Source organism: Hippocampus zosterae, chromosome 5 (assembly GCF_025434085.1).
Source record: "Hippocampus zosterae strain Florida chromosome 5, ASM2543408v3, whole genome shotgun sequence".
NCBI classification, from domain to species: Eukaryota; Metazoa; Chordata; class Actinopteri; order Syngnathiformes; family Syngnathidae; genus Hippocampus; species Hippocampus zosterae.
In genome coordinates this window covers 10,137,688-10,159,254 of record NC_067455.1, presented here as the reverse complement: position 1 = coordinate 10,159,254, position 21,567 = coordinate 10,137,688, and the positions used below count along the sequence as shown (strand labels likewise).

Here is a 21,567-nt window from a genome sequence, read left to right as displayed (position 1 = left end):
TATTTCTCCCCCGCCACCCCCAACTACACACACACAACACGATATTTCCAGCAAAACAAGAGGCAGGCGAAAGCACGGTGAAGCTCTTTAAAAAAATAGAATAAAATAAAAAAAACAGCACAGATTGACTCAACTGTGTTCGTGTTAAGTTGTGAGTACAAAGCACAGTCACTATTGCGGTCTTGTAAGTGTTCATATGTGCGTCAGAGCGACTGCAAGTTGGGGAACAATGTGAGCGTGCGTGTGTGCCTCCCGTCAGTAGACGTCTCGAAGGTTTCCACGTTGAGATGACGTGCCGTGGGCCACGGTGACGCTGTAGCTGTAGAGCAGGTCAGTCAGCCACTGCTCCCTTGTCGCACCGCGAGAGTACCTCTGCAACACACAGCATGGATGTGTCAAACTTGTGCATGGAAAAACACACAACTATAAACTACTATTAAAAAGGGTTCAAATTGGGAGGATGGATTCAGGTTCCCCTTTTCCCACCCCAACTCTACAAAGCCAGTACGGTAAATCCTCACATCTTCACTATTCACGTCTTTACCTATTTGCTTGTTTTCTTCCTGTGGTAAGCATCTTCCTATCTTTCTCTCCACCCTTGCACATATTATCTAGTTGGAACCACTTAACTCATTCAGTACCAACTAATTCAGGGCCAAGTCTGAAAAGACGTTTAAAAACGTCTTTGGGAGTGAATGAATTAAGACCGTCGAGTCACACAGGTACCATTTTTAAAGTTTCTGACCTCCCATCGCGGCCACGCATGTTTTTACCGTGAGATGCTGGATGAGCTCTTGCAGCAGACTGGTGTTGGCTATGAGCTGTTTATGGAGTGGCGTGTGCTGCATCAGCATATACAAAATCTGTCCCAGCTGGGGCAGCTCCTCCTGGCTCAGATCCACCACATGCAGCTGCAGAACCATCCTCAGCAGGCGGGGCACGGTGCTCAGCGACGCCACGCACACACCCCAAATGGCCTCCCTGTGATTCAGACACAAACGTGTTAAGGGCGTGCTTTGTTTGCATCGCATGAAGACGGCGAATGATAGGCTTGTGAGGCGCAGGACCATTTGTGCTGGTCTTGCTGCTGCTGTTGCTGCTGCTGCTGCTGCTGCTGCTGAGTGACGAGCAGGGTCAGAAGGCTGAGGCAGCAGCGGGACAACAAGCGTAACACGGGCTCGATGGGCAAGAGGGACAGGTCCATTAGCCTGGAAACGGCTTTGAGGAGGCCGGCCGCCATGCTGTCAGGCACCACTCTCAGCTTGGTCTGAAACACACACAATGCAATTTAAAAGAGAAGGGACGGCGAGTTGTCAGTAAAATGTTCCCAAGCGGGACAATGTAAGGTTTAGGTAAAGGACTACCAGATCAAGACCTTGTCATGGCCATCACAATCTCCAGGTGTAAACTGCTTTGAAAAAAATACCTGGATTGCGATCAGGAAGAAGATGCAAAGTCGCTAACTATCAAACTAAGCTGAGCAGCTTCAATGTTTGCATCGGGAGTTTAAAAAAAAATGGCACCAAACGGCAATGTGAGAGACGGTGTGAAAAGACCAAGACACATGAAAACTGTGAAAGATAAAACAAAGAGAATTACACATTGAGGATTTAAAAACAACCACATAACTTGACCAAATGCCATAAATGGGCTAACAGATAGCGCTGGTGTCATAGTGTTTGCCTTTAAGAGACAGATCTATGAACACAGAGCAGCACAGTCGTCCTGCCCCCAAGTGACCACGGCACACACATCAGAAGGAGTGGTACAACACCATTGAAATGAGGCAAATACATGTGGCAAAAACTGTTCCGTTTTATTTTTTTTACACTCTACTTAATTATGTCAATACAGCGGACCCCCGATACTTGCGGTTCTGCACCTGCAGATTCACATTTTCATTGGAACCCCCCCCCCCCAACCCGACACACACACACACGCACACCCCTCCTCCTGCCCGCACACACATTACATTTTTCACTATTAGTAAGCCGGCCCGGTCCTTATTCCTGCTCTATATGCAATTTGTTTTTGTCAAGTACAACTTTATTGAGTGCTATTTTTCTTATTTAACAAACATGTTGTTGTTGTTTATGACTCAAACCGATTAATGGCATTTTGTTTTGAGGTTCAAAACACGGAACAAATTAATGTATCTCAAGGCGCCACCGCATTTCTATTTGCAATTTGGGATTTTGTCGTCAGTCATTTACTAGAGTAAAATGACTGTTGACCTTACTCAAATGTCAACATAATCAAACAAAATGATATTTTTGCAATGGTCTTTTGATTGATTTTCTTTTTTTTGCCCAGAGCTGAATAGAGGATTAATCGCATAAACTGTTGGTGGAACCCATCACACTGCTTGCGCAACTAAATTGCTCAGCAGCGTCCAGTGGCATTGCTCTGTGTGTGTGTGTGGGTGTGTGTGTGCGTGTGTGCGTGCGTGCGTGCGTGCGTGCGGCTTTAAATGTGCGGAAATCAACACAGACTTGTTTTGTTCCTCACCATGTATTCAAAGATGCCGTTTTGTAAAATTTCAAAGCACTGAGCGTTTGAACCCAGAGTTTCCAGACGCTGGCACACTTCCTGAAAAAGAATAACATTGACATCAATGTGAATGCATACTTAGCGCAACCCCCCCCCCCCCCCCCCCAATCTCTTCCATCACACCTTTTACAGTCATTAAATAGATTATCCAATGGGAAAACATACACCACACTTTAAATGTTTAGGGTCACATAAAAATGTATTTATTTTTTTTTTATAAGAAAAGCAATTTATTTTCAACGACTGTAACATTAAATTACAAGAATACAGTCAAAACACTGATTTTTCTTGAAAACATTTCATTGTGACTTCCAAACATGTGACTCATTCCCGAAAAAGGAGCAGACCGTTCTCACTGGTTATCATTACAGCTTTCAGCTGTATAACAAGATTCATGGTCCCCAAAAATGTGCCAAAAAGTACCCAAAATGGTGAAACGGCACATCTACTTTGACCGTTATGCAACGGGGAATTTTCCAAGTTTGACTTCTTATCACATGGCCACTGTGAAAATGAGTCATCTTTTAAAATGCATTAATTATTGAATGATAGACCAAGAGCCACATATGAATCTATCATTTATTATGGTATTTATTTCTATACAGTCATTTTATTTAAAATGCCTTATTTTATATTACTCCTTTATCTCATCTGAATCATTGTCAACTTGTGTTTTTAATTACACAGTTGATGACATAAGCGTCCAAAAGCGAGTATACAATAATTGTACCCCCCCTCTCCCCCAAAAAAACTACCATTATGAGAAGTTTGATAGGACAAAGAACTATTTATAAAATTGGACGTCTGAAAAATATTTTCATGAATCTGCATATTATTAATGCAATTCAACTAATTAAATCAATGAACTTTTTCTCCAACCTACAAATTCTAATGGATGCAACAGTCCACAGGGATATTTCTATTTAGAATAAACGAAGGAAGTAAAACTTTTTTTTTTGGTGCTGGAACCAGAACACTTTATCAACTTTTTTTCTCATTTTCTTCCAACCTAATAATCCAATTCCTCATTTCACCACCTGCACGAGCGAGCGAGTACGGCAGCAATAGTCATAGCGCTGCACCCCCCCCCCCCACGTCATTAGAAACGAGGCCGCGCCAGCGCTGAACCGTCCATCCCTTCGTGCTGTCCCTCCGACGCACCCCCGTCCGTCCCTGCTCTGTACCTCCACTTGGCTGTGATTGACTTAGACAGGCAAATGAGAGAGGCAGGATCTGAGGCCTTAATTGAGGTGCTGAATTAGTGATTAGAAGGCGTTCCACCCCCTAGTTGCTCTCACGCACACACACATACACACACCTGCCCCGGGGCATGGCTACGTTAACTGTAATTTTAGTGTGGAAATGTCACATTCCCATCACGCCACCGGCTCTCATTAGTGCGAGCACATATCCACGGTGGCCGATAACTACGCATCTCCAACCTGTGCGTCGAGATAAGACTTCTTGCTCTGAGCCTCCGTGCGCGACTCTTGAGGGTGGGCCTACGTCTGTCCAGAATACGTTTTTCAATTTGACCAAACAATGTTTGCTCTGAAGTTCAATTCTACATGTAATGGTTACGATAAGAGGGCAATCGAATCGCGCGCCGTACCTCCACGACGTCCCAGTGGTGCGTGAAGTGGTCCAGCGGGGTGCGGTGAAGCCTCAGGGGCGACAGAGGCGAGGGGAGCGGCGCTCTGGTGTCGCCGGCCTCCTGCAGGGAGGCCAGCTGCTCGCATGAGAAGCCCGTCAGGGTGGAGAACAGGAAGCTGATGTAGTCCACGTCCTGTAGGGCCGCTTCCTGGCTCCCGACTGACCAACCACTCAGAGATGACCTGGAAGACAAGAGTACAGCAGAGCCTTGAGATACAAGTGACACGAGCCGTTGTTCAGCCGATATTTCGCTGTGACTGGCAAGTAAGGCTGAGCAATTTTTAAACTAATATAACTGCATGGCGGGTTCATATGCAATGGCCGTCTTCAAACACACGTGTGGTTACGAGTGTAAAAATTGTTTGTCGAGATGTGCTCGGCAATTGTCCAGCACCAGTCAAGTGTGTAGCCCGCCTCATTGCCTAAAGTCAACTACCGCCCTCCCATGAACCGAAATGAGGACAGATGCAAAACAAGACAACTAGAGCTAACGTAACCAACTAGATTTACGAGTTTATCACATTCTGCTTAATTTTGAAACTTAGGGAACACAGTGTTCACAGTCAGCTTATGAAATCAGATTGTGCCCCCAAGCGAAGATGGGGGGATATCAGGCGAAAGACACGGAGCACAACATTTTGTTGTGGAAAGGCCGAGAGGCCCGTCCTGGTCACCACATTCCAGCCTCCCAAAAAATGACTTTCTTTGTGTCTCCAATTGGGCCTCGCTTCTGGAAATCCGTTAAACCTGACCCATTGACACCAGGAATTAGACGGATGCAGAAGGCGGGGGCCGATTGTGGGAGTGGGATGGTGCGCTACTGCCATCTGAGGGAAACAATTTGCAACTTCAAGTTGCAAACTCATCTGGTCCGTACAGTACTTCAGTAGCGGTGCTCTTTCCTGTAGTTATAACTTCACGACTTCATGAAGGTAGGTTAGTTAGAGACCACGGTTACCACCCCCACACCCAATATGTTATCTTCATCTTTTACAAGTAAGTTAGCATACGCTACAGTTAATTGTCACCATGGTAATAAACAAACGTAGTCATAAGCCAAACAAAGCCCTTCTCAGGGCTACTGTTATATTAGCACGGTACATTACCATTATTATCACAGTACGGAAGCTGCGTAGGACCCGAGACGAGATAAATTAACCTAGTTGCAGTCTTCATGTGAGCAACCATGTGACAATGATTACACGACACGGTGCCTTCCCAAAGTCTGACAGGCTCCTTCACCATTTCTCCTCTTTTGACACGTTTTAAACCACATTTGACAAATATGCGTTTCAATTTCTCTGTATGAGGTGATTATGAAACTGCCAATATGGCTCATGTTGGATTATTATTTATTTTATTTATTTGATGTGCTGGATGCATTCGCTGTGCTTTAAGAGGGTGAGAGAGCAGTGCGCAATTGCGCACGCCTGCAGCTCAGATAGAACCTCGGTCACGGGCGATGCACCGTGAAGATTTCAAGCTCACCTCAAGTGTATAATACGAATGAGAGAGGCGGCAAGGCCAGCAGAGATTCGTCCGGTGCTGCAGCAGAAGCTCAGATTGGCCAGGAGAGCGCGAGACATCTTGGGAAGGAAGTAGAGCAGCTGCACCATTCGTTCCTGGCACTCTGACGGCAGAAGAACCACAGCACCTTCCTGCGGATCTTTGGGGGATGCGTACGCACACACACACGGGCAGACGTCATGCTTACAATCGACAGCATCATGCGCGACACTGTAAGGAAAATTGCTACGATGCCAGGAACACCCAAACTAGTTTGTGGCGACGAAAGCCCGAGTCTCTAAGGCGTGGACACTCGGATAACGCGTTTGTGTGAGTGTGCGCTTATGAGGTCTGTCTTTCGCTGACGCACATGCTGATGTCAGAAGCCCGCGGACAAAAGAACCGTTGTGATGTTCTTATCAGAACTCTTGACCGCCCCCTCGACTCCTCTTCCCACTTCCTTGTCACACAGTAATCGCACTGTCTGACCGTTCCTGATCTTTGGCGCTCGCGGCACATCTTGAATTCTGCCTGGGAGCGTCAGCGTCACGGTGCCTCTGAGATCAACTCAAGAGTCAATAATCTTGCTTTTGCCAAGATTCTTGTGTAACCAGTCAGGAGTTTGGTTTGGATCATTAGTTGCAAGCGCAGGAAAAAATAGTTTAAAGAGTGTGCAAACAATTGGTCGTAAGATTCTGGGTTACAATCTTGACTCCAGACTTCCTGTGTAGAGTTTGTCTGCTTTCCCCGTGCTTACGTGCGTTTTTCTCTCTGGGTCCACCAACTTCCTCACACGTCTCCAAGTGAATATGAGTGTTAATGCTTGTTTCTGTACAGTATACAGTATATCTGTATTAAATCATATAGGACAGCGCTATCCACAAATCGAATGAGGGCTATAGAAAAATGAATGGATAGATTTGGTGCGTGTACCGTAAAGCTTGCAGGCATGCATCTGTAGACTGCCGAGCAGGTCTTTGTTGCCTCGGGAAGCAGCAGCCTGAATGGATTGGATGAGCAGCGCGGACAGAGCGGGGTTACGGTGGCCCAGCTGGGACAACTGCACGGGAAGAAAGGCCAGCCAGCGACTGAGCACTTTACTCCTTAAAAGGGTGAGAGACACAACAAGGGTTTATACTTCGTATTATATTTGATGACATGGGACATGGTAATTTAAAATCTATCGATCCATTTGAGCTTCTGACAATCAGTAAAAACTCTTAGTTGTTGACAGTGCCAGAAGGGTCTGTGTGTTTGCCGATGTGTCTGCAGCATGGCGCACTCACACGGATCTGCAAATTGACTCAATTTAACTCGGCGGGTTTGGGGAGAAGTGCTGACTTCACGAGTGAAAATACAGCTTTGACTTTGTACTTAGGCGGCCTCCCTTTTTATTAAAGGCGGGGGGGAAAAAATCCAAAGATTCATCGGCATAACTACCCTCCAAAAAAAACAAAACAAGTGTGATTGCCATCAGTGTTCCAAACGTCTATTAAGCTTATCATTTGTGTATTTTGACCAAAGAATGTCAAATCCATTTTATCAAGACAAACCAATTTTTGGAATCCACTTTGCAGAGCGCTGCTTTGCACTTACCTTGTAATATGTGACTGTCCCTGCTCCTGCAGGTAGATCTTGCTGTAGAACGACAGCAGAAGAGACCTGGTCTGTAGTGTCAGGTGCCTCTGCTGATAGTACGAGTACATTGCTGCCAGCAGGTCTTCTGTCACTGCTGCAACACAACACAATATGAATATTTTCTAAAAATTCATTTGATCAGTCGCTGGTTTATCTAGAATTGGTCAAAAAGACCCATCATTAGGAGCACACCGTGTATGCCAGGCTGTGACAAAATACATCCAAAGCTCACTTTTGCTTTTTTGCGTGAGCACCATCTTCCACACAGTCCCGAGCAGCATGTGCAGTTGCCGATAGCTGAGCTTCACTTCGCCGCCGAGCGTGTCTCGCACAAAAGTCCTCAAGGGCGTCAGCCAGTCTCCGTCCGCCTCGCGGCCGACTCCCTGCCTCTGGCTCAGTGACACCATCACCTGGCAAATTGTGATGTTCAGCGCCAGCGGATCGACGTGAGCGTCGGGGAGAGCTGCGGTCTGCTTAGCCCTGCAGGAAAGACCGTGACGTGATGCGAAGACATGATAACAGATTTGAAATAGGCTTTATGTAACAATTTTTTTTCCCACAAATACTCGATCATTCAATAGGATTCTCAGGTGGAGGGGATGACCGCACACCAAAATATTTGCTAGCCGTCTCATCTTACAAATATTTACGTTTTCTAAATGACGATACGCTGTCTTTTAAGCTTCACATTCGGCAACTTGTGAATAAGAAGAAATAAGTCTTGTTTTGCAGTTGGGCTAACAATACATCACTGATTTAGTCATTGAAAAATATTCCACTGTTTTGACTTTGGGCAGTCACTGCAAATATTTATTTGTTTTGTTCTTTTTATTCAAGTACTGCTTAGATTTTGGGGAATTTTCAAATACAGTACTTAATACACAAAAAGAAGGTTCTGCATAACACTTAGTAATGAGGCATTATTAGAAGTTTAAAAAAAGTAAACTAAATAAAACGCGTACCTCTTGGTATTAACTTTCTTTTTATGTTTGGGTGCGTCATGAAGGCTGTACGGAAAATTTTTCATAAAGTGCTGCTTGAACTCTCCTAAGTATTCCTTGCGGAACCATGCATCCTAAAAGAAAGGAAACAAAATCAATCAATCAATCAATAAATCCTCATAAGCTTTTCATCATTCCAAGGTGCTTATTTGTGATTTCCTGGTCTCACCAGCGCATCTTCATGCTCCTTCCGCGGTGCCAGTTTTCGAAGCAGTTTCAAAATAGACAGAACCTGGAACATGACGGACATGGCGTCCGGGCTCAACAGGTGACCGCCGTCAGAGTGGCTCCAAGGAGAGTCACTGGTGTTGGCCTCCACCCACACTTCAAGCAAAAGTGGCACCAGAGTCGATGCAAAGCTCTGGACAGCCTCCGCCGAGTCGAAACCTTCACCTGTTTCACCTGGATGATCTGAATTTGGTCTATAAAAATAAATAAATAAATAACAACAATAATTGTTGAGACATCATTGATAAAAATATTAATCCAAAACCTTCCATCAGAAGTCTCACAGAAAAGCTGATGAGGAAGAACGTCACATTTCAATGACAAAGTAACTAAGCATACCTATTCAAATGAACATCCATCCATCCATTTTCGACAGTGCTGGTCAGAAAAAAACTATTTTAACAGCAATGCAATCGTACCTGAGTTTAAATGTGGAATACGGGCTTGGTTTGCTCCCAGAATGCTCATACACCTGAACTCCGATCTTGCTGTATATGAGGTCTTCCCAGACAGCATTCACAGGAGTAATCCTGCTTTCACCACTTGAACCAAACGCTCCCTCAGATGGGGCCGACATATCACCATCCTCCACAGGTCTTTCCTCGACTACTGCCTGTAGGAAGCGCCCAAGTCTAAAACACAAGTTGCATAATTAACTGCCAAGGTAGTTAACGGAGGAGACTCCATAAACGGAATATTCCCAAAACGCTATTGGAATTGGAGTTCAACCGCATTTTTTTCTCGAAAAATATGTATCAACATCAAATTAAAACTGGCAAAAAAATGTTTTAGCTTGAACAGTCATGTTGACATCAAGTGAGATTGCAGCAAATCTTGAGAGACTTCAGTTCAGTTTGTTTTGTGGGATGTCACAAAATAAGGTTTACAGCGTTGGCAAAATGGAATAATCACAAGAGGCCTAGTTTCACAGTAGCATACCAGCAATACAATTACTAAATCATCTATTACATACGCAAATTAATTTCACCCTGCAGATGCTAACGTAAACCATATAAGGCCACAAATATAGTTCAGTGGAAGAAAATTTGTAATTTATTCTACTTAACAACCAATTGTGTTGAACATTAATTATTTTTTCCCTAACTCATCATTAGCCATATTGAGCATTAATTACTTATTAGGCTGCCTGCTGCAGACATACAACATGTACAGTATTTATTGCCACTATGGCCACTAGGTGACAGTATCAGTCTGCCAACACCTTCCTGATGTACTGGTGAGGCCATCACGTTGATGCCAAGTGTCTTTAATGGATATGTAGTTTTAAGTCACAAATGCTGTGTAACTAGCATCTTGATAAGCAAGACCGGTGAGGTGGATGGTTTATTTGGCAAAAGAGAAGTGCTCACCAATACGTGAACAACATTTAAATGAAATGGGCCATTTGTACAAAAATGCCTTAAAACACATAAACGTGGCACATTTGGGGGTGGTGGTGGGGGGGGGGGGTAGTTAAATGAATGTGCAGTCAGTCACTGAGGCGTACCTAAGGAGCACCGAGAGGCGCCACTGCTGGCTGGTAACAGTCCTGTTGGGATTGACGGAGAGGGCCCAAGTGCGTCCCTTGCCTTCCTGTTCCTTTTTAGTTCCTCCATTGCTCTGTCTGTGAGAGATTAACTCCAGGAAGTTGGTAAGGAGCACGGCAGGCCGTGCAGCAAGCAGGGCTGGGTAGTACTCCAACAGCACATCCAGGACTTTCATGGCGTCTTCTTGGATGCTCAACTCAATGTGAGTCATAGCGCAACACAGGTGGGCACTGAGGAGGGGGAAAAATGGAGCCACTCGCTCTGCGGGCACAGACTGGGCAATATACCTGTAATAAGTTCAAGCCATTAGTTGCGACCGGGGTGAATGGTACTAAATTTAAGTTTTCTCTAACCTGAGCACACGTGTAGCTGCCACCCGAACATTGGCATCCTTGTCTGTGAACACTGCAGCTACCTCGGACAGCAAACGTGACAAATGCTGTTCTAACAGAGAGGGATTCACCAACAATAGCTCCCTCAAGCCCAACAAGGCACCGTGCTTGACATTGGCATTGTAATGGTGGAGCTGAGACAACAGGTCCTGGGAAAGGGGAGATAAATGCACACAAAACACTGTCAAACTAATGATTCCCTGCTGTTTGTTTACATCTGAAAAAGTGATATCGGACATTGGTTCGTGAGTCGTGACTGGGGGTGGCGGGTCCAAAACGTTTTAGAACCATTGATGTAAAACACTTACATTGATGCCAAGCTGCCTGTTTGTGGTCGGACCACTGGTGTCTGTCTTCAGTTGTTCAGGCAGATATATGCCCTTTGTGCGAAAGTTTGTATTGGTGGCGTTGTCTGCTCTTGGCTTCTTCTTTCCCACTTTTAATTTCACTTTTTGGAAGTCATCTTGTCTCTTCTTTTTCTTGGATTTCAGTTTTGCCATCTCGAAACAAAGGTTTTACTGGATCTAAAGGCAAATGCAGTAGACGTGAATAAACGAATGTAACGGTACACCGCAGAATGCGAAACACAGTGTGAATTAGCTATCAAAATCAGATCTTCACTCTCTCAGCTTGCAGCCCTCATTTCTACACTAGCATAAGCAGTAGCTAGCTAACTGCATGGGCATCGTTGCCAGTGTTTATTTTGTAACTTACCCCAGCTAAAGACCTTGGATGTGCCTGCTGCAATTTTGCACTCCAGTGCAGGATCGTCGATATCTGAAGGTGAGGAAAAATTCCAGAAAATATTTATAATGTCTGTGTGTGTTAATATTTTGGATTCTGAGTCGTGTCCGTCTTTCAGTTGAGCCAAATGTACGCTTGTTTTAGAAGCCGCCGCCGCTGCCACCCCCTTTTTTTTCTCGAAAGAACAACGGCGGCGAAGCAGAGGGGATAAAAGGTTTGTCACCAATTTCCTTGGATAAAATGGATGCAAAAAATGTTTTGGTGCACATACAAATCGAATCAATTTTTTTTAATTACGAAGATATATTTTACCAAAAATATGAATGAAAGCCTATCGGTGTGTCCCGGTAGATAATACCAACACATATGTATAGTCGTCCCCCTAAACGCCTTGGACAAATGAATTAATTTTCTTTAGATTATATTTCTTTTTACTCGTGGACGCATTAAAAATATATTCTTATTATTGATATCGCCCATCTATTTTTTATGTTCGAGGTTGTATTACTTAGATTTAGTAAACAACGTGTGCGCGTTTTTTAAACAGGCACATCGATCTCTTACACAGACAGTTCTTGGCTGCTTCCCTCCACTCTATCCGCTACGCTTATTTGGGTCGGGTTATAGGAGCTTTTATTGCAAACATCTCAGGTAAATTATATCAACCTATGAGGTTTTACCGATATTATGTGACTTAGAGGGCCAATGTGTCTTGTTTTATCAAAACGTGTAAGTGGTCCTCTCAAATGGCTTGACTAGGCCCGAAACGAAGCTACACGGAAGATAATGGGAACGACGAATAAATTGGACTGTAACGGCTGTACTGCATGTTGTGATCCTATAATGGCTGCACTATTCTGACTTGATTTTTCTATGGTTTAAGTCACTCAGTGAGGAAACCGTGGAAATGGATTTCAAACCACCAGGCTTCCAATTTACGCAAAAAAAACCTCTGAACAGGGGGTCGCTATGGAACGCAAACAAATACGGCATGGTAAGTATTTCGTGACAATGTCGCGATCGGAATGTATGTTTTTGTCTGTTCGTCCACTGCCCCTGACGTGACTGTGAACGTCAGTCACAGTTGTGAGAAAAGGAACGAGAATATGCACCACCCGGGATCTTAATGCCCTTTTAGTGAGCCTGGGGCATCCATGTAGTTAACAACGGCTTAGGCACAAACCGAGGCTGCCTGTTGAAATCATTACAACATACCGAATGAACAGCGGACACTTTGCTCTGGATGTCTGAAACATCACCTGTCCATTTTCCACTCCAATCGAATCAAAATTCACGATTGCTCTTAGATCATACATTCACTCTCATGCTAAAATAGAGTGAGTATGGGAGTAGTCAGTGCTCTTACATTGTATACAATTCCAAATATGTAATCCTAGTTTTAAATTTAAAAACACCTTATTTCTTTGCCTTGTCACTACGAGGTAGTGTTTGGAATTTCCACAAATATAAGGAATCCCAAACAAGGAGACACTTTTGCCTGGAGGTTGAGGTGTCTGCCCCGGGTTTGAATCTTGATTCAGACCCAACCTCCTGTGTGGCGTTTATATGTTGTTTCAGTGCCAGCATTTTTTTTATGTACCCAGTACAGTAATTGACTTCTGACCAGTCCTTGGGTGCACCCAGCCTCTCCTTAAAGTCAGTTGGGATCAGTCACCCAAACGAGGACAAGCACTATAGAAAATTGATGGGTACATCCAACCAAGCTGAAGTGGCGGAGATTTCTGTCCAATTGTTTTTCATTTTTCCTCCCTCAACCTGCTTTTTGGGAATGGGATTGGGGTCTTGGCCTGTTGACATGTGGCCAATGGCCTTAATACTCATCCAGTTAATATTTGTGTTTCCCTGACACCAAATGCACATTCTCTCTTGATGAGAATTCACATTGACTGGTGGCAATTTTTTACACGTGTAGCCATGACACTGCTGATGCAGGGTCATCGTGAGACATGGTGTACATTGTGTGGCGTGAAATTCAGTACACCGCTAAGTGTCACTATGTCACTAATTCCTCTATGTGTCTCTCTCCTTCCTGTGGACTTATTCCCTCCTCTGACAGGGTACGTACCACCCGCAGCACTCTGCTGACATAGGTAAGTCTTCCATACATGGTACATTGCCTGGGTTGAGAGAATTGAAGCTTGAGACCCTGTTGTCTCTACTTCAGATCATGGGTGATGGCCTGTCCACCACTTTCTGAAACTCTCAGGTGTTGTGTGCCATTTAGTGCTATTGTTCAAGGGAGACCCACATTATAAACAAAAAGTATTACAAATTCACCTCTTAACGGTTGCCTGCCAACCTGTAAGCATTGTGCATACCAGGTATGGATATTTAAAAAATAATCACTTAGAATTAATCACCGTCTTAATAGATGTGAATTAATAGATGGCTGCTCGTCCTGTGCAAAAATTACGTTTGTCAAACCTCACTCTTGGAAGACCTTTGAGAGTAGCACCATCCACTGCGTTAGCAGCCTTGGTTTTTAGCCTGCTGGGTGGCACACTTGACTCTCAACCAGAAGAATAGTGATCGCATGGGTTTTGACCTCAAGCAAGACCGCGGCCTGACTGACCGCTGCTCATTAGGCTGCCAATTAAATGTGCATCAGAAGTCTTAACAACATGGGGCAACAGTCACCTGTCAAAGTGGCCGCGGACCCCTGCATTTTCCACATGCTTCCTGTGTGTCTGTTCATTATGAACGCCGTTGGCACGGAATGAGGGGACACCCAAAGTCGCCCCTGGAATTTTCCACCTCCGGAAGGAGTTTCAGAGCTGGCACAGCACCTGCGTGTTGGTTGTGTCATGATTAGTGATGGGTAGCGAGCCCCAGTCTTAAACTGGCCTTGGGACTGAATTTTTAATAAGTGCAATGTCGATAAGCTCCACCTTTAAGGGTCTGTGGAGAAATTACGCAATTTAATTTTTGATTTAGGCTATATGGAAGTTATTTTGCACCTTCGACCTCTGTGATGTAGATGATTTTCTAACTACCAGTTAAATTGTTGTTCATCTAAGATAGATGTTCAAAATTGCAGGCGCGCCATGTTATTTATTCCACTACACTGCAGGTCCGTGCGTGGAAGGCATCTTTCCAGAGACGTTGGTGAGAACAAAATTCGGCTTGGGAATACAGTCGAACGTCTCTGTTCTCGACCAAACTTCCCAACGACCCTCAAGTGGCACAGTTAGTTGCAAAGATGACTGTGATGGCAGTGTAAAGTGAACAAAAAGTAATGCAATTGGATATCTTAACATTGTAATCGGACTGCTTCCTAATGTGGATAAAAACCTGATCCGTAAAGGTCAGAATTGAATTGATAATTTAACAGAAATCTTTTGTGGTGGTTCTAATTGAACATTTCGCACCGAATCCATCCGATCAGTATCGGCCGATCACACTCGTGGATGATCGGTATCGGCATCTTAAAACCCTGATCTGTCTGAACATCCCTAATTTTCGTATCTCTGCTGAGGTTCCTGTCGAGATTTAGCCACCCGGGGGCAATCTTATCTATTTCTCTTGTATTGCAAACTCAGCACCCGGTTCTTACCTCTGCCTCCGAACAAGGGTTCCGCTGTTTGCATTCTGAATGGTCATGTTCTGTTAATCTAGGCAGAACATGATACTGTAGTTATGACACACTAACATCCCCTGGAACTGCAAAACTGTTTTCATCCTTCTTCATGTATAATGTTTTTTTTCTGTGGGTGTTATTTTTGAACATTACTGCACTTCCTCTTTTGTATGGATTTGTTAACAAGTGCTTAACTCCTTTAGGCTAGGTTTAAAAAAAAAAGCTCAGTACCCAGCCCTAATTTCCCGTCCCTCTGATAGGAAACATTGTTTTGCAAACTCTTCACCTCCAACTAAAGTTGGGCATATTGTAAAACACAAAGTATTGTTCCCAATTTGCTTCTATCAAGCGTGTGTGATAGTTTAGCAACTCTAATATTGCTGTTTTTTTTCACCAGTATATGTCAAAGGAACATCTTTCCAGACTGTGCCATCATTGAGCAAAGTGTTGGACGGCATCCCAAATAGCTTGCTCGGTAAGCAAAAAAAAAAAGATGGCCATCCTTATACCTTGACTGTGAGATTAAAACACTCAGCATTCTGAACAAATGAAATGTTTTCAGGTCTTAAGTATGTGTGGGAGTACCGCAGCCCCAGTAAAACGGTCCCGCCACACTATGAGTGCAGGCTTTGCAAGGTGACCCGCCTGCAGCACGATATGGTCGCTCATGTGAAAAGCGCACAACACAATTTCACCTACATGGTGAGTCGTTTGGCTTAGTTAACCTCCAGTGAAATGTGTCTGTATTTCCTGAAATAGAGGCCTGCACCCTGTGGAGCTTCCTGTTTAATATGTGCAAGAGAGAAGGATGTGAAACTGCTTGTTTTTCTGGTTGCGTGAATTTAATCATTGATTTAAGTCAGTCACATATTTAAGACAACGGTCACCTTGAGTGTTACTTGTCAAACTTGACTTTAGCATACAGTATACCACTTTGAACGTCAAATGATTGATCCCCGTGTGCATTTGTTTACGCCGCTATTCTGGCAGTATAGTAGCGGCGGCAGGAGAAGAATTTACAATGTAGCAGTGATGACATTAGCATTGCAGCCCTTACTGTATTAATCTTAATTTCTTTTGTAACAAGAGCCAAGATTTTCCTGTTGATGCGTTTCGTAACTTGAAAATTTCATATGAAGAGACGTTCGCAAATAGGGGTACCACTGTAGATCATTTCCTCCAAATTGGGTTTGTTTGGGTTTGTTTTTTTTTGTTTGTGCGATTGAAGTAAATCTTTTAAAAATTGTATCACCAAACACCTTTGTATTGTATACAGAAAAAGATCCATCCTGACAAAGTCCCTTGGGACAAGGAAGAACTCCTCAAAGATGCTGCTGTGAGGAAGATGGTTAAGGATTCTGCCACTGAATTGGCACAAAAAGTGGGGAGAGGACACGTCAAGGTCAGTTTTGAGTTCAATCACTATTTAAATTATTTAGATTTGACAAGATCCACACAAATTTAATATGCAAGCTACAAGTTTTATTCTAGATTATGTTTTCTTCTTTGTTTGGGTGATGCTTTAGGTGGTCATGAAGGAGCCCTACATGGTACCCGCTTTCAAAGGACTCCGTAAGTTATTCTACTATGAACTTCTCTGTGTAAAATAGGACCTGTTTGGGATCTTCGGGGCCACTTGGGTACCTTTTGTCTGTTCCCAGGTTCTGCTGAACCTAAGCCATTGCCCACACCAGAAAACGGCATGGGGCCAAATGGACCACCATTTGGTGGGTTATATTTGTTATTGAGCACCTTACTGTTGTCTCATCTTTTTAAACATTATTCTGGTTTCCTTAGGTCCAATATTCAATGAGAAGTTTCCCCCTAATGAGGATTCTTACGACGACTTTCCAGATGAATATGAGGACGAATATGAGCCATCTGATTTTGAACGGTTTTCACCTGAGCCACGTTTCCCAGACTCCAGTCCGGATGAATATGAGCCATCCAACATTGGGCGCTTTTCACCCAAGCAACGTTTCCCAGACCCCGATATGAGTCCAAGGCCGTATCCGCATGGGCCTGGAGATGATTTTAACCAAATGAATGGACGTGATCGTTTTAACACTAGGCGAAGGTTTCCTGACCAGTACAAAGGCCCACAGTTTAAGCTGCCTCCCAGTTTAATGGACAGACCGGTAAATAAACCACTTGATAGGCCAAGACACATGGACGCACCACCAGACAGTGGCTGTGATTCAAATGAACTGCTTAATTATCTGGTAGGTGCTTCATTTCATGGCAATCGTTCCATTTCCTTCTTTGCAGTTGTGTACAATAGTGATGCTGAATGTGTGTTTTTTTTTAAAGGAGACCTTCCAGATAGAGAACGAGAGCGATGCACAGTTGGTTCTGAAGGTGACACAGAAACTAACAGAGCAGCTGATGGAGTACAGACTGAACAAAATAGCGCCAGAAGTAAGGAGCTTCACCCGTGAAAATCCATAGAAGTTAAACAAAGGACACTGTAGATGTTGGTTATATATATGTGCAGAACATTCCTTCGGATACGATGGAAATCTTCAAATGAGTATTATTTATTTAATTGCTTACCGAATTTTCCACACTAAAAGGTGCACTGGGTAATGAGGCGCACCTTCAATGAATGGCCTATTTTTTTTTTTTCATATATTGGACGCACCGCATAAGACGCAATTTACAATGCATCCACGAGACGCTCAAGGAAATGCCAACAGAAAACTACACCACACCCTGATTTACATAGTGACAATCAGATGTCAGTAAAACTTATTGAATAAAGCAGCGACACAGTTCACTTAACCAACAGCAAGTTATAACGTTGAACTCTCTTGCCGCTGCTATATTTCCGTGTTCAACTGCAAAACCGATCGCCTTACAAATTACACACTTGTTTTAAGAGTTTAAACAGAGGTTCAGGTGAGACTGGTACCAACAGTACTCATCGCAAGGCTAATTTCCTCAACATCATGCGGCGACGGAATTTGATTTCTTTTCAACAGCGAGGGTCGTCGGTACTTGGGTTAGTGACAATTACACCGACGGACAACTCGACCCCATGAGTGCGTAGACATGAGTGACCCAATTCAAAGTCTCCACATTCTACTTTGAGATGACTGCCTCAACCTCTCATATTGTCAGCGCTTGTTTTTTACCGTCTGTCAGGCAATTCATGCAGAGGCTGACCATGTTTTAATCTTGAGCACGTCTCTTCTGCGCAGGGTCCCAGCAAGAATAGCTTTTCAATGAACTCGAACTTCTTGTCATCACCCTCTTCCAGTCTGCCAAGGAGTAGTGATAGGTACCCTCGAGCTTTACCTAAAGGTACACTACCAGTCAAGTTCACCTTTCCACCAGGCTTTATTCAAATTCAATAGAAAAGATGCATGTTGGGTGTCAGACCTTGTGCTGTTTACGTTTACAGTATATTCAGCATCAGATCGTTACTAACATCCATGTATAATGTGTAGTTTTTCACATTTTGAATTTTGTAGGTCCAGAGTAACATGGCTTATCCATCCATGTGGTTTTAATTCAATCGTTTTTTTTCTACAGGTCACTCTCTGTTCATGGACGGTCCCCGCAGATTTCTGAAGTGATGTGACACCCAAGATGTTTCTTCAGTGTGTCCATTAGCTGTGAATGTATGAGTAACTGTAGATACATTCTTTCTATTTTTCTGACTGTTTTTGCTTTGTTAAAAAAAACACACACACACAGACTTTGAAAGGATTTTCTGATGCTAATCTAACTAAAATCGTCAATTTCTACAATAAACAAATGATGTATTTCCAGTTCTCTTCTTGCTAAAAGAGAACATTCAAGTTTCCCAAGTAAGTGGTTGTAACGACAAGAACCAAACTGGATACGTCAGCAACCATACAGGAGAAAAATGTAGTTTCTTGAAGACTGTCACTTTTTTTTCCCCTTTGATGAAATGGATGTTTTTCCAAGGCCAGCCAAAAATCTGATATTGGGACCAGGGGTATAAAAAAGGTTTTAGGGGTGCTTGTGATAATTCTAAGAATCTGTGAGTAGGGGGGGGGGGGGGTTGTGGCAATGACATTTTCCCCCTCCACTATATTTGCCATATAAAAACGTTTCAGCCTTTGGTTCCAAAGCCGCGCCTTTAACGCAGGCCCTCATTCGCAAAGATATTCATTTGATTCGCAGTTATACGCTTTATAATGGCGTTTTCTCCCAATAAGTCTTGGGTGAGTTTATGGGCCATGGAAACAAGTTTGAAGGATTTAAACTGCACCATGGCCGTGCAAGAAGCTTTGCCATCATTTAAAGTAATTATATCGTCTGTTGTGATGTTATATTTTTGTGAGAGCTTAAGTATCAAGCTTTCCTTCATATACTCGGGCATGTTTTGAACTAACAAGCACGTGTTTGCGTCAGCACCCAGGTTCTTTTTCAGCATCTCGCTTCTCGCGTGGGATTTCCTCTTCGAAAGGTTCAGAGGCCAGTCATTTTTCCTTTTCATGTCCATCATTTCATCTCTGTTAATTATCGACACTTGGATGTGGTTCGAGCCAAGGAGCCAGCCGTCACGACTCATTGCATGTTCGCAGTCCGTTATGCGGTGAAAAATTAGAAAGGCTGTATCTGTTCTGTCGCCGTTCTTGTCAAGTAGATGTTGTATATTGGATTTTTCCATTTCATGACAGTCAAACACTTGCCTTAATTCAGTCTTCGTTGTCAACAGGGGGAGATTGCAGACCTTGACAATGTACTCTTTACACGCAGGAAACAGTCTGGCTTTTTTGAGAGAATTGTGGTTTTCCTCCAACCTGAATTTCTGTTTCTGGTTTGCTGTGTCTCTCAAAGAGTTCCTTGCGTCATCATGGAAAACGCTTTCACACTCTTCCAACCCTAGTTTCCACATCTTCTCTGTGGCTTTACGTACTTCCACACAAATTGGGCCCATGTATTGGTTGTTGAACTGCTCTGCACGAATCGAGTCTTGCTTATCGTCGAACTTGACAAGGCACACGTGACGGTGTTCCAACTTCATGTTGACTACGACTTCCGTGACCTTCAACCCTTGGAAGAACAAACTAATATCCTCTTTTGTAATCGAGGCTGGAAGTCCAAACAGCCTCACGTAACCTGGTCCTGACATCTGTGTCTCTGGCATAATTGCATGTAAATGTTCCGGCAAAACCTCCCGTTGTTCACTTGGGTAGGACTGGAAACTTTCCAAAGCTGTACGAACCCCCAGGAGAAACGCCTTGTGTAAAGGGTCTGATGTCTCTGGGTGATCAGCATTCTGTACGCAATCACCAGGAGGAGAGAAAGTGGTACAATTAAGTGGCTCGCCACATGTCAACGGACCTTGACTGGGAACAACAGGTTTGTATTTTGGGGGAGATTTCGACTTGTCGGACATCTGTAGAAAATCACTGGGAACAATCTGTGATGAAATTCTGTGCTCATGTAACTCATCACCCACCTGTGGGCCCCCACTGGGAACAGGAATTGTTCTGGGATCACATTGCCTTTCATGTATCTGTGGACACCCATTAACAATGGGAGCTATCCTGGGATCACATGGTTTTTCAAAGTTCTGTAGACCCCCCGTAGGAATAATATTTGAGTATATTTTGCAATCATGTGGCTTGTCGAAAGTCTGCAAATCTCCATTTTGCACGGTTGGTGGTAGAATTGTGGGAGCGTAAACTGATGCAATTCTAGGATCACGAGGTGGGGAAGTCGGTGGGTGAAAAACTTGCGGCTCCTCGGACCTTTCTTCTACACGTGGCCGAGATGCACGACGGGAGTGTTTTTTCCTCTTCTTCTCATAGTATTGCAGTTTTTTTTCCAGTTCTGCAACACAACTTAAGCGTATAATCACCTTGGAGCCTCTCAGGGTACGTCCACTGTGGCGAACAGCACGTTGTGCCTCTTTTTGAGACTTGAAGGCAATGAAGGCCTCGTGGTTCGGTCCTCCCAGGATCCAGATCCAGACGCCGTGCACGGGGATGTGCAAACGGGGGAAAAAGTCCCGAATGTCCTCGGCACTCGCGTTCACGTCCAGTCCCTTTAACTTCACAACGTGGGCCATTTTTTACTCCGTCGCTTCCTCTGAAGAAGGCTGCTTTCTGAAAGACAAAAGGCCTGCGTCATAAACACAAGGATTGGGGGAGGCTAACAAATCATTTAGCTTGAAAAATACTGACCATCGGTTCTTTTCAAAGTTTAGCAAAGAGTGCGCGGACCGACGAGTATGGCCGCTTATGGGTGTACTGTATGTCTCCGCCTACACACGCAATCCCGCCCAGCTAGCGAGTCTGAGCGCTTTTCCCTTGGTGCAGGGCGATTGGTTGAGAAACCTCTTACGTCACATACTTTACCTCAGCACCCAACAATCATCTCTGAGGGGAGGGGCATGGTGTGTTTCGCGTCTTCAGTAAATTTAACCATCGAATTATACGTAAAGTATTACTAGTATCAATAGATTTTTATACCCTGTAAATATGGATAAGATTATGCAATATTTTATTATAGAGTCTATCATGGGCATTTCTAGCCCATTTTGGGTGGGTGCTTCAGCACACCTAAATTGATTCACAGCCCACTAAAATGTGAGATTGTTTATTTGTATATATTTTTTTAAAGTATGTTCTTTTAAAATATATATGTAACATTTTAGAAACAATGTCCCCCACCTCAAAATGATTTGTTTCACCCAATCCCTTCAACCCCCAGCTGAAAGTGCTGCCTTC

At 43.8% G+C, this 21,567-nt stretch overlaps 3 protein-coding genes across 5 annotated transcripts; 1 reads left to right on the top strand and 2 right to left on the bottom strand.

The window, feature by feature from the left end:
- Positions 1 to 99: 99 nt before the first annotated feature.
- On the bottom strand, positions 100 to 11,590 carry tex10 (testis expressed 10). 2 transcript variants are annotated; one of them, XM_052066070.1, is made up of 16 exons: positions 11,230 to 11,590; positions 10,824 to 11,039; positions 10,477 to 10,664; positions 10,084 to 10,410; positions 8,996 to 9,208; positions 8,518 to 8,770; positions 8,310 to 8,422; positions 7,580 to 7,827; positions 7,306 to 7,438; positions 6,643 to 6,812; positions 5,692 to 5,869; positions 4,163 to 4,385; positions 2,509 to 2,589; positions 1,068 to 1,267; positions 774 to 981; positions 100 to 372 (listed from the first exon to the last, which is right to left on the bottom strand). In XM_052066070.1, exons 2-16 carry the CDS (start codon positions 11,013 to 11,015, stop codon positions 256 to 258), a joined length of 2,844 nt encoding a protein of 947 aa, XP_051922030.1. In that variant the 5' UTR covers positions 11,016 to 11,039; positions 11,230 to 11,590; the 3' UTR covers positions 100 to 255. The 2 variants fall into 2 exon arrangements, with proteins under 2 accessions (XP_051922030.1, XP_051922029.1); XM_052066069.1 differs by having other exon boundaries at positions 7,306 to 7,441; positions 11,230 to 11,589.
- Positions 11,591 to 11,751: 161 nt separating this feature from the next.
- Positions 11,752 to 18,625, top strand: si:ch211-197h24.6 (uncharacterized). 2 transcript variants are annotated; one of them, XM_052066112.1, is made up of 12 exons: positions 11,752 to 11,910; positions 12,143 to 12,253; positions 13,337 to 13,370; positions 15,255 to 15,332; positions 15,420 to 15,559; positions 16,134 to 16,259; positions 16,384 to 16,429; positions 16,519 to 16,584; positions 16,655 to 17,079; positions 17,168 to 17,275; positions 18,058 to 18,160; positions 18,392 to 18,625. In XM_052066112.1, exons 2-12 carry the CDS (start codon positions 12,167 to 12,169, stop codon positions 18,433 to 18,435), a joined length of 1,257 nt encoding a protein of 418 aa, XP_051922072.1. In that variant the 5' UTR covers positions 11,752 to 11,910; positions 12,143 to 12,166; the 3' UTR covers positions 18,436 to 18,625. The 2 variants fall into 2 exon arrangements, with proteins under 2 accessions (XP_051922072.1, XP_051922073.1); XM_052066113.1 differs by lacking the exon at positions 13,337 to 13,370.
- Positions 18,523 to 21,210, bottom strand: rbm12ba (RNA binding motif protein 12Ba). Its single transcript, XM_052066086.1, has 2 exons — positions 21,022 to 21,210; positions 18,523 to 20,943 (listed from the first exon to the last, which is right to left on the bottom strand). Exon 2 carries the CDS (start codon positions 20,904 to 20,906, stop codon positions 18,966 to 18,968), a length of 1,941 nt encoding a protein of 646 aa, XP_051922046.1. The 5' UTR covers positions 20,907 to 20,943; positions 21,022 to 21,210; the 3' UTR covers positions 18,523 to 18,965.
- Between the last annotated feature and the right edge of the window lie 357 nt (positions 21,211 to 21,567).

Excerpts from the sequence above, each read along its gene's own strand:
- tex10 (XM_052066069.1), bottom strand. The coding sequence starts at position 11,015 with ATGGCAAAACTGAAATCCAAGAAAAAGAAGAGACAAGATGACTTCCAA. Across the intron at positions 7,442-7,579 it reads GCTCACGCAAAAAAGCAAAA|CAGTGACAGAAGACCTGCTG; the intron begins GTGAGCTTTGGA and ends GTTGTGTTGCAG. Across the intron at positions 1,268-2,508 it reads ACGGCATCTTTGAATACATG|ACCAAGCTGAGAGTGGTGCC; the intron begins GTGAGGAACAAA and ends TGTGTGTTTCAG.
- si:ch211-197h24.6 (XM_052066112.1), top strand. The coding sequence starts at position 12,167 with ATGGATTTCAAACCACCAGGCTTCCAATTTACGCAAAAAAAACCTCTG. Across the intron at positions 15,333-15,419 it reads CATCCCAAATAGCTTGCTCG|GTCTTAAGTATGTGTGGGAG; the intron begins GTAAGCAAAAAA and ends AAATGTTTTCAG. Across the intron at positions 15,560-16,133 it reads AACACAATTTCACCTACATG|AAAAAGATCCATCCTGACAA; the intron begins GTGAGTCGTTTG and ends TATTGTATACAG.
- rbm12ba (XM_052066086.1), bottom strand. The coding sequence starts at position 20,906 with ATGGCCCACGTTGTGAAGTTAAAGGGACTGGACGTGAACGCGAGTGCC.